The following is a 12,154-nucleotide window of genomic DNA, read 5'->3' on the forward strand; positions in this document are numbered from 1 at the left end:
ATCAACTCTATATCCATGAGGACTAGAAACATACTATTTTAAAGAAACATAGACACAGTCAGGATTCCATACAAGCTAACAGAATATGCACACATGCTCAGAAGCCCAATGACAGCCATACTACTTCCTAGATGCAACACTCTGCACAAATGCATAATCTAGTGGTTACAATAGAGTAATTCATTTGACAAAGACACATAACACAACCACTGCAAGTAAAAATGTACTGCACAAAACGTGCTCAGAACATGGGTTCAAGTGTGAATGACCCGTGGGCACATCTATTTGCAGGTGCTGTGTGTTCCGTCCCATTCGTGCAGCCTGCTAATGCCCTCTCCAAAGAGATGTCTTTACAGATGCAATTACATAAAGAACTACAGGTGCCTGTTTGGTAATTGCAAATGCCATGAGAAGAAGGTGTATGAAGCATGCAAAACAATGCACAGAAATAACCAGGTCACTGATACAATGGGAAACCGGGATTGAAAGTTATATTAGAAAGCACATTACAGGTATGAAAAAATACATGTAGTGTGGCAAGGGCCATATCAAGAGCCTACCTACCAGCAGGGCTGGGCAGAGGGGGGGCAGTGGGGCCAGTTGGCATGAGCCTACGATTTTGAGGGGAGCTACTCCAAGTCCCCCTGGGCAAAGTTGCTTGATTTTTCTGTTGTTGATGATGAATTTGCCCAAAGAAAAGCACATAAAGCATTTCTGAATGTGAAGAAGTGATGTCTTATATACATTTAGGGTGGACCATATGAAAAGGAGGACAGGGCTCCTGTATCTTTAACAGTTGTACAGAAAAGGGGATTTCAGCAGATGTCATTGGTATGCGTGCAGTGCCTGGTGAAATTCCCTCCTCATCACAACAGTTAAAGCTGCAGGAGCCCTGCCATCTTTTGTAGAGTGAGCAGATACAAAATACAGCAGGGCTCCTGCAGCTTTTAACTGCTGGGATGAAGAGGGAATTTCACCAGGTGCTGCACGCATACCAATGACACCTGCTGAAATCCCCTTTTCTGTACAACTGTTAAAGATACAGGAGCCCTATCCTCCTTTTCATATGGTCCACCCTAAATGTATATAAGACATCACTTGTTCACATTCAGAAATGCTTTATGTGCTTTTCTTTGGGCAAATTCATCATCAACAACAGAAAAATCAAGCAACTTTGCTCAGGGGGACTTGGAGTAGCCCCCCTCAAAATCGTAGGCCCATGCCAACTGGCTCCACTACCCCCCCCCACTTGCTGGCAGGTAGGCTCTTGATATGGCTGTTTGGCAACATGTATTTTTTTCATACATGTATTTTTTTCATACCTGCCCTCCGTAATGTGCTTTCTAATATAACTTTCAAACCCGGTTTCCTTTCCTCATGGTCACTCATATACACATCCTAAATAAAAGTGCTTGCCATTACCTTTTTTATAAATCATTCTAGTTCATATGTATTTAGAACTGTTTAAAAATGCTTAATGAGCAGTTTGAAATGGGGCCTACATTTCCCATCTGGCCGGGGCCTACTACCAGCTTTGCCCGGTCCTGCCTGCCAGTCAATGCACATGCCATAGGATTCCCACTTGCAGGGTTACGAGCCAGCAACAGGCAAAAGTTCATGACATTTGGGTGCTGTGCAAATACGGGATTTAATAGCAGGTGCAAGACACACATCCCCAAAAGGTTTTAGTGATGTGAAGATAGGCCTCCACACCTAGCAAGGTTTCAGAAGACAAACCAAGTTGGCTATTCAGGGTAAGGAAGGACCTCTGTGGCCTGCCTCTAGCTCCTTGGGCTTTCTCCTCCATATTTGAAGCTATAACCATTATGCAAAATAAGCAGAACACATGTTGTAGAAATCAGCTTTTCTTGACAGAAAATTTGAATAGCCCCAGAGCTGCTTTTTTCTTTTCTTTTTCTTTTGAACTACAGATTGCACACAGTCCCCAGCAACAGGCCACTACCTCCAATGCAATTACAGGAGCAATACATGCCACATGCAACTACATCAGAAAGCATTAACTGTATCCTGTGTGTATATGCAGATGTGTGGTGAAAACATAACCACACTATGACATGGAATAAATAAGATCCAGGTGCATGCATGGTAATAAAAGTACAATTTATGAAAGAAGGAGCATTCACCCTGTAGTTAGGATGGGGAACGTGTGGTCCTCCAGATGTTGTTGGACTGCAACTTCCATCAGCTTTAGCCAGATTAGCCAATGGTAAGGGATGATGGGAGCTGAATCCAACAACATCTGGAGGGTTACAGGCTCCCCATATCTGCCCTATAAGCTCCAACACCTACAGGAGACCCACGCCAATGCCAAAGCATGCACACTAAATATCACTGCCCAGGGGCCTAATAACACAACAAGAGCAGCAAATTTGCAAAGGAGAGCATGAGATGTGTCTCATAAAATCACAGATAGACAGAGATCCAGCAGTGGATGATGGGGGAGGGAAATGAAGGCCAAGAGAAACATGGCAAAAACTGAAGACACAAAAGACAGAAAATCTAGAGACCAAAGAGGCCACTGGACATTATAGCCTTCACTTCCCAGCACTGACCAGCTGAGACACAAAGCTAACCCATCACACAGTTCTATCACACCAGCTGGTTGCCAGTGGTACCTAAGAATCGCCTCCAGATGACCAGACCAGGAAGCCTTGTAAATTATAAGACAGCATTTTTCTTTCCTTTTAGCCTGTGATGTGCCTGCAATTTTAAAATGTTTGGGCAGGCAGGCAGACTAATACAAATGTTGTGGGCTAGTAACTTTTTATAGACTTATTTACAAGACTAACTGAAAGCCATTTGCTGACATAGCCATAGAACCAACCTCCCTCTTACCCAGAGGGCAAAGAGAGAGAGAAGTACCAGGCCTCAAGCCTAACTCAATCTGATCTGGACATCCTGATTGCTAACCTGAGATAGGTAAAGTTTTGCTGCATGGGGGCGGAGGGAGAATAAAGACTTGACAGAAATGTATTCTGCACACCCTCAGATGTGCCCTTGTTACTACCTCCTAAAACTTACAATAGAGGAAAAAAACCTCCTCTGCGCCGTGCACCATATCAAATGCACACCTGGGCTTTCAAAAGGAGCTGAAGGGTTCTCAGTCGACTTCAAAAAGGTCACCCCCTTTTGAAAGCAGCAAGCAAACAGGAGGATAGCGTGAGAGAAATGCTAGACACTTAAATGGAACACTTCAATAACTCACTAGGCCAAGAATTCTCAAAATTTAGTCATACTAATGCTGAGGCTCCCTAAGCCACAAATACAAGCGTTGAAGGTGCCACAAATGTAATCGAATCGCATAATGATGGATCACCCTTTGGTAGCCCTTGTCCCAGGGGCAAGGGGGAAAAGGGAGGAAGAAGATGCTTTAGGGAGAGAGAGAAGCCAAATGCTTGTCAACATTGGAGGATTGCTCCTTTGGGGGAGAAACACAACATCAACATGAGAAGGTAAGAAGCGAAGCCTCCCAATTTGCTTCATTGGCAAAGATCAGTGTTTATGTAGTCCTGCTCTGATTCTTGTCCCATTTGAGATACATATATGTGTCTAAATCCATGTCTCCTGCAATAACCGTTATAACAGTGCTCTGATCATGGGTCAAGAGCGCTAGCCCTTCCGCTAGCTTGTCTGGTATCTGATGCCTCATTTCTTCATGCTTGCTTGACCCCTGTTTCCCTTCCTAGAGAAACTCAAAGGAGCCTCATCACCCAAAATCCCATTCCTCTCCCATGGTTCTTCCCATTCCCTATGGCAAGGTGGGCCAGTTGCGGACCTCCAGATGTTTTGGCCTACAACTCCCATGATCCCTTGCCATTGGATAGGCAGGCTAAAAGATCTGGAGGCCCAGAAGTGGCCCACCCCTGTCCTGTGCAAACACTGGCCACAGAGAGCATCATCTCATTTAAACATGCATGTGCTGGCCCACGAGTGTGCAGTGTCTGCATGCCAACAGCACTAGCACTCGAGCAGCGCACTCGCCCAGACCTCAAATCGCTGGTGTATCAACACTGCACACATGTATGATGATATGTGCAGGAAGTGCATTTAAATTAGATGGACAGTGACCACATGGAACACTTACATGGGCCGCGGCCACTGTTGCATTTAAATCAAGACTCGGATTACTGCCTTCTTATCAAAGGATAACAAGCACAAACAGTTTTTACAAAAATCCCTTGTCCATTGCTAAGATGCAGCTTTGGAGAAAGGGGGCTGATCATTTTTACACCGATGCAGTTGCGTCTAGGGAGTTGATTACGATGTGTAACAGTAACTCAGAGGTGTGGAACAAATTGACACAATACAGCATAATGTGCTATCCTTCTGTCCCCTCACCTATATAAGCAACGAGACTGGGAAAGGGGGATGAAGACACAAACTGGACCGTGATGCCAAAAGATTAAATTCTTGGATGTTGTACAGAATGAGCGGAGGAGTGGATGAGCGTGAGAGATGTTCCACCCTCCTGAATTCTTTAGGGTGCAGGTGAGATTGGGGAGATCCTGGACTCCGGGCTCCTACTAGATGGAAGTGGTACCTAGTGGGTTAATGGGATCCAGCATTCCTGGACTCTCTAGGAGTGGAGAAAGACCTAACAGAGGTCCAGATTGCTATAAGGATCTAGGACACATTAGTTCTTAAAGACGGGAGCAGGGCTACTGGGTTAATATCTAAGGATAGCAATTGGGAGGGGGGGAAGGGTTTAAGAAATAAAAAAAATCCAGCCAACCCTCTCCTGCCTTTCCAGGTAAATGGGGCACATCCCTACTTGATGGAATCCACAAAAGTTGGAATCCCTACTTGATGGAATCCACAAAAGAATCCACAAATCTCCCTCCATATTAATGGAAAGAACTACCCCCAGGAACAGATAGCCCAAAGGGTTTAAAGGCCAACTCCCATCTTTTGTGGCTCTCCTCTACAAATTATGGCCCTACGGGCATGAACCACGCAAACCACAGTAGATGAGTGTCCCTATTTAAAAGCACAGCATAATGAGAGTCACAGGCCTGGAGTCCCCCATCCATGTCTTAATTCACAGAGGTGGTGGTGGGAATAACGGGGGTTTCCAAAGCCCTATACTTCCCTCCCTCATTTAAAGAGAAAGCCTCATCCAGTCCTTCGCAAACACCTCCATGTCTTCATCATGCTGCCATTCCACAAGGATTGGTCCTATATTCTACAACTTCAAGGCTAAATATCCACACACAAAAGAAAATGAGCTACAATTTGCATCCTTCTCATCCCTATACAGGGGGGTGGCATACATGTCACCATATGGATAAATCAGGGCCATTCCATTCCCCCTTCTAAAGTCCTTCCCCTACTTTGTGAATTAAAAAGAGAACAGAGGCCTTGCACAGGACATCTTTTGGGGTGCCATAAATGCTGAAATGTTGAAAAAGGCCCTCTCTCACACACACAGCCTCCGTAAATGCAGTGGGGGGGGGAGGTTAATTGCTCTCCTCCCAGTACAGAAGAAAAAACACTGCCCCAAGGAGGGCTTCTGTTTCCAGTACAACAGTTCCCTGCCTCCAAAGCACTGGGCAGAGGCTTCTTCTGGCTTCATCCCATAGGAAATGGAACGCCATGTCCCTTCCTCCATAGATAGGATATGGGGTGCCTTCCAGTGGACATCTCTCAACTCATGCACCCCTAGGAGCAGGAAGAAAAGAGAAGAAATCCCAAAGCCATCATCACACTCTCTCTGTGTGTGTGTGTGTGTGTGACTCCTCTCACCTGCATGGAATTAAAATACTTTCTCCCTGCAGAGGTTTGTGGGCTTGCTGTGCACGGGGAGAAACAAGGATCGGCCCCTGCCCTTGCACCCCTTGCCCTTTGTACACATTTCTGTCCCGTTTCTCCCCCTCCCTTCCCCGCCGCCCAGGGGAGCTGTGTGCCTCAGTGGGTCCCCCATTCCACTGCATGGCCTAGAGGCTCTCAACACAGGCCGCCGCCGCCGCCGCCGCCTCCTTCTCCCCCCCCCCCCCCGCTTGCACAAGGCAACCCTCCCAACGCGAGGAAGTTCCCAACATCGCACCCACCCCCCTCCCCCGTAGATGCCATGCCTCGGGCACAGGGGCAAAAGCCTGCCCTTCGGCATTCTTCTCTCCGAAGGGCTCCCTCCTGCGCCCTCCCCTTCCCCCTGCCCCCCACTTTCCCAGGCCCAGAGAGGGCGGCCTGTGGAGAGGCGAAGGAGGGGCTGGAGGGGGAGGGGGCTCCTTCCTTGCTCCCCGCAAAGCCCGGTCTCTCCGGCGGCGCTGCCCGGGCGGGGGGCTCCCTTGCCCTCCCCGCCATCCCCAGCACCCCCAGCCCTGGAGGCCTGACCTGGCCTTGGCCGAGCGCTCGTAGCTCCATCCCGGGCCGGCGCCCAGCGGATCCCCGAAGCCGGCGCTGGGGTAGTTCCTATCCATGGGGAGGGGGCGCCGGGGAGCGGGCGCCTGGGGCCGGCCTCCGTCCGTCGGTCCGTCTCTCCGCTGGGTCTGGGCCCCCCCTGCGCCTCCCCCCACGGCGTCGGTCGTGGGGGGGGAATCGGGGAGGAGATCGTGGAGGGAGGGGGGTCCCTCCGCCGCCGCCTCCTCCTCCCCCCCTCGGCCGCCGCGCTGCCCCGCTCGGCCTCGGCTCAAGCCGCGGGCTGGCGCTAGCGCTGGGGCGGCTGGAGGAGGAGGCAGCGGCGGCGGTGGCGAGCCTCTGGGAGGCGGCTCATGGTGCAGCCATGTTCGCTGGGCGTCTGTCTGCGCTCCGCTCCGCTTCCTCCCACAATCCCGTGCTGAGGAGAGGAGGAGGGAGCGAGCGAGCGAGCGAGCGACGGAGGGATGGAAGGATGGTGGACAGACGGAGGGATGGCTGGAAGGGAAGGGAAGGGAAGGGAGGAAGAGACAGGGACACACTGAGGGAGAAACACGGAGTCGGAGAGAAATGCAGGAAATGGAGCAGGAAGGAGAAGGGGCAGCCAGGAGACGGGTGGGGAGAAGGGAGCGAGGCGGCGGCTCAGGAGCAGGAGCAGGAGCGAGCGAAGGATGGACGGAGTGGGCAAGAACAGGGGGAAAGGACAAAGGCGCACGGCGAATGGATGGGATGGAAGGAACGGGGCCAAGTCCGGACAGGACAGGACGTGGAAGGGTGGATGGAGGGAAGGCAGGCGGGAAGGCAGGCAGGCGGGCAGGCGGCGGAGAAATACGGGGAGGAGGGGATGAGCCAGAAGAAGCGGGAACAGAGGGATGGAGAGGGGCCGGAGCAGAGAATAGTAAAGGAGGAAAGGCTGGAGGGAATGGGGCAGAACTGTTGGAGGGAGAAGGAGTGACAGAGCTGGAGGGAACTTTTGCCGAGCAGCGCTGAAGCCCTTGTGCCTTAATTTCCAGGAGTTAAATAGGCAAACTTAACACGGAGGTGGACAGAGAAAGTGTCGTTGAGGATTGTTGCTGGGAGTTTGGAACGTGTCCCCTGAACACTTTTACACTATGAAGTAGCCAGCAAGGGTTCCTGTAACGTTTGAAGGGTATTCACATGCCCCAAAAGACGTGGTGAACTTGCCCTTCAGAGCGATGACACTTATATTTTACTGGACCTTTTCAGACATGTGAACAGCCTTCAAAATGTTGCAGCAAACTATGGCAGAGTCAACTCCGACTGGAAAAACATAGACCAGGCTTAAGATGACAATGTGAAGTGGCCCTCAGGGTCACTTCACACATGACCTTTACCCAACATGGGTGTACAAAACTGTAGGAAAAAGTACACCCAACATGCTGGATCTTTGCTTTTACTACATGTATTGGGAAAGCAGTGGGTGACTATTAAGTTGGCATACCTACTTCTACCCCACAAGTGACTTCGGCTACATGTACAACTTATGTGGGAAAAATGTACATCTGTCTCATGAATTACAGGGCATACTGCAAATACACACTAAAGCTATACTGTGTATCCATTGTAAGGATATGGTTATATAAACCATATCCTTACATGAAATAAACAAAACAGGCATTTGTGCTACACAGATCAGAATTGACGTGTGCACACTTTTCATAGTTACCCTGGCTTCCTGATGTAACCCTACTTATCACCCATGTTTTATTTTCCATTAAACTGCAAAGTAAATACAAACTCTGACAACCCTTATAAATACAGAAAGCAAGTTATGTGAATGCACTATAACTTCTCTCTGAACGTGAATTGGTTTTTAAGGCCCAGTGGTTGGGAGGCCGGAGGCAATTTACAGCTTCAACTAGACATAGACTACAGGTCATTTAATAAAAGGCTTTAGCCCAGTGGTTCCCAAACTTTTTCAGGTCACCGCCCCCTTGGTTCCACAAACTCATGCCCAGCACCCCCCTACCCTACACTATAAAAATCATTATTCAGAATAGTGGTTTTCAACGACCCACCAAGGAAGATAATAGCAATAAAATTCAAAACAGTAAAAATTAATTGAATACTTTATTCAAAATCCAATTGGTGTGCCCCGCCATGCTGGCTGCAAACAGAGGCGTTCGCTCTCTCTCTTTTCCCTCCCTCCCTCGGCAAGCCTGGGGCCGGTGCTTCCCATTTAGAGGGGATTCTAGGAGTTGAAGTCCTTCCTGAGCAGGAGCGATGTGGGGAGAGCAGCTGAATTTGCCGCTCTTTCCTGCTTGGTCCCTGGGTTTTAGGACCTTCTGGAGAGACCACCTCGAGCGCCCCCCTGCCGCCCCTTTGCCTGTTAGCGCCCCCTGCCAGCGCCCCCCTGCCGTCCCTTTGCCTCTTAATGCCCCCCTATGCAATCCCACCGCCCCCAAGGGGGCAATACCGCCCACTTTGGGAACCACTGCTTTAGCCCAAGGGAAAACAAAAACAGGTCTCAGGCCTGAGCCCAGGGGGAACTTTTACGTTAGGCCTGAATTTGAATGGTCCTTAGCCTGTTGTGTCTGACTACTTGACTGAAATAGAGCAGCAACCTGATTCTGTCAAAAGCAGGACATTCTAACTAGGAATATGAATTTAGTGGTTGTAGAATGTTACACCCCTTCCCTCCCTCTAAGTTGCTTGTACTTAGAGTGGTTTAAATCCGTGCCTCTGTACTAATTGTCAAGGACTCCAATGCTGAAATTTACTTTATTCAGCTACCTAGGATCATGTGTGCTCAGAGCCCTCTTCAGGAGCAAACAGGAATATGTGTGTGTATTGGCTCTTATGATTGGTAGGCAGTATGAAGTCTCTGGATTGGCCAAGTCTTTTATATATATGAGTAGTGTTTTCTGCATGCCTCACTTCATCTGCAGATACCAATCAGAGTACTTACTTTAAATTCAGGTACAGTGGTCTTCCCATCCCTGTCCTGACATGAATGATTGGCCAATTGTCTTTAGCTTACCAGCTTTTTGGTGGTTTAAATTATGTTTCTTTTTTTAACTGTTTGGGTTATATAAACCTTGGGTGCTTATTAAGGACAGAGGTTGTATGGTAAACTTCTATGTATTTATTTATCAATGTGTACAAACCACTCACTTTAAAAAAAAATTAAGTGATGTACAAAAAACAAGTCTTCACAAAGAGGGAAATATTACCTTACTGAGAATACCAATTGGAAAATATATGTTTTCAGTAGCTGCTGAAAACCTGGAAGGGTTGGTGCCTGCCTAATTCATAGTGCTAGGGAGCTCCACATAACTTTTAAATAAAATACCATCCAGAACTAAATATCACTTCTCTGAACACTGCTGGTGAGCGTATCTACGTTTCTTCATGCAATGCAGTAAGGGGAGAACCGGATCTTGTTTTTGCAATATCTAGTTTGTTATGTTTAGTGGTGTAATAGTAAATGTTGATGTGGAAGAGCTTATCATAATAGTGTGTATACACTTACACACACAACAAAGAGCAGCAGTGCTTGGCATAATACATTATTTATTAGATCTGCATGACTGCAAACCTTGGCATAGTTACCTGGGAGTAAACTCCATTGAACTCAGTTATGCTTATGTTTAACTGCATAGATTCAACTAGTAACAGACATCGAGCTTCTAAGAAGATCTTCAACCATCTTAGAATTAGAAATCCAAACCATCTTGCAAAGAAGTGTTACCACTGAAACTGCTAGTGTGAAGTAGGAACCTCATCAAAGGAAAGTATCATCCATCTGCTTGATTATTTTCCTCATTCTCTGACTTCCTCTGTGCTAATCTGTCACAAATAATAATATAACTTGTTATATTATTAATATAATATAACAATAATAATATAATAATATAATAATATAACCTTGTTATCACCCCATCCTCTTGCCTAAGGAAGAAATGTCTCTTAGCTATGCTGGCACTCTGGTAGAAGATCTGAATCTGGATTATCCTGTGAATTAACTATGAGAGTGAGATACACACACAAACTCAGGCAGAAAATTTGTCCCAAAGTAGGAACTGAACTGTGGGATAGGGAAATACTAATATAAAACTATAGTAGCCAATGAAACTGCATGCTTTTATATGCTGCATAGATAGATACATGTTCCTGAGTGCTGCTCAGGATGTGCTTCCTCCTAGAATCATAGTATAGTAGAGTTGGAAGGGGCCTATAAGGCCATCGAGTCCAACCCCCTGCTCAATGCAAGAATCCACCCTAAAGCATACAGATGGTTGTCCAGCTGTCTCTTGAATGCCTCTAATATGGGAGAGCCCATATCCTCCCTAGGTAACTGGTTCCATTGTTGTACTGCTCTAATAGTCAAGAAGTTTTTCCTGATGTCCAGCCAGAATCTGGCTTCCTGTAATTTGAGCCTGTTATTCCATGTCCTGCACTCTGGATGATCAAGAAGAGATCTTGGCCCTCCTCTGAGTGACAACTTTTTAAGTATTTGAAGAGTGCTATCATGTCTCCCCTCAATCTTCTCTTCTCTGGGCTAAACATGCCGAGTTGTTTCAGTCTCTCTTCATAGGGCTTTGTTTCCAGACCCCTGATCATCCTGGTTGCCCTCCTCTGAACACGCTCCAGCTTGTCTGCATCCTTCTTGAATGGTGGCCTGTAGGTGTTCCGTTGTCCAGTCACATACTTAGATCAGCTTTGAGAGGGTTTCCATTAGCAGCCCAGATTGTATATTAATATTTGTAAAGTAGTGGGTGAGAAACTGAATGGAATGATGTCATGCTTCTTTTACCAAACATTAGTGGGGAGCTACTAGAAAGGTGAAAGGGAATGGCCCATAGCTCAGCGGTAGAGGTCATGCTTTCCACGCAGAAACCAGGTTCAATCCCTGGCACCTCCAGTTAAATGATTAAGTAGCAAATGATGGGGTCAACCACAAAACTATGGAATGTGGATACCAGTCAGAGGAGAAGAAATATTAGGCTTGAGCAACCAAAGGTCTGACTTGTCATAAAGCAGTTTCTTATATCTAAACTTGGAACAAACTAGACCAAAGAAGTGTCTGGAGAAGGGTCTCCAACATGATGCCATGGCACCTGCAGGACCTCTAATGGTGCCCACAAAGCTGCCTTCTCCCTACCGTCTTCACAAAAATTGATTGAAGAAAAATGTTGGGCAATCTTCTTCCTTTCCCCATTCTCTAGCCTTGCTTTCATTTCCCTCCAACCCTTTGCATTACTGTTTCCACTTTTCTCCCAGCCTCTAGCCTCACTATTCCCAGCTTCCTCTTTAGCTCACTGTTTCTCCCCTCCTAGCTTCTATCCTTTCTCCTTCTTTCCCCTGTACCCCATTGCCTTGCTATTTCCCCCTCTCTCCCAGCCTCTAGCCTCACTATTTCTCTCCCCTGGCCCTCTTTAGCTCACTTTTGGCTAGCCAGGCCACCATGGCATCCTCCATGGGAGCCATGGTGCCCACAGCAATTCCTCAATTGCCCAAATGTGCCCATGGGTCCAAAGAAGGTTGGGGGTCCCTGGTCTGAAGCATGTATATCTCTTCTTTAAAATGTGAGTCTTATGTATACCAGCATGGTTAATGTTGTTCCACACCATTCAGAAACTAGATATTTGTAGATTATATAGTCCACGACCCCATTTTCTAGATTAGTTTGAAAATGGGATACTTTAACTAACAGTCAACACCTAGGATGTGAAGTTTATCACAAAATGGTGAACAGTGCTCCATCAAAAAGAAAGTTTCATTTCCCCTTCAAAGACTTTAATCTACCTGGAGTAAGGAT

General features: G+C 47.2%; 1 protein-coding gene across 1 annotated transcript in view; it reads right to left on the reverse strand.

Moving 5' to 3' along the window:
* PRR12 (proline rich 12) overlaps window positions 1-6,598 on the reverse strand; it is a 53,465-nt gene extending 46,867 nt beyond the window's left edge. Inside the window, exon 1 of the mRNA XM_063138385.1 lies at window positions 6,352-6,598. Coding sequence (XP_062994455.1) covers window positions 6,352-6,437 — 86 coding nt within the window. The 5' untranslated portion in view covers window positions 6,438-6,598. The remainder of the gene's footprint in view (window positions 1-6,351) is intronic.
* Between the last annotated feature and the right edge of the window lie 5,556 nt (window positions 6,599-12,154).

Source organism: Elgaria multicarinata, chromosome 11 (genome assembly GCF_023053635.1).
Source record: "Elgaria multicarinata webbii isolate HBS135686 ecotype San Diego chromosome 11, rElgMul1.1.pri, whole genome shotgun sequence".
Taxonomy (NCBI): Eukaryota; Metazoa; Chordata; class Lepidosauria; order Squamata; family Anguidae; genus Elgaria; species Elgaria multicarinata.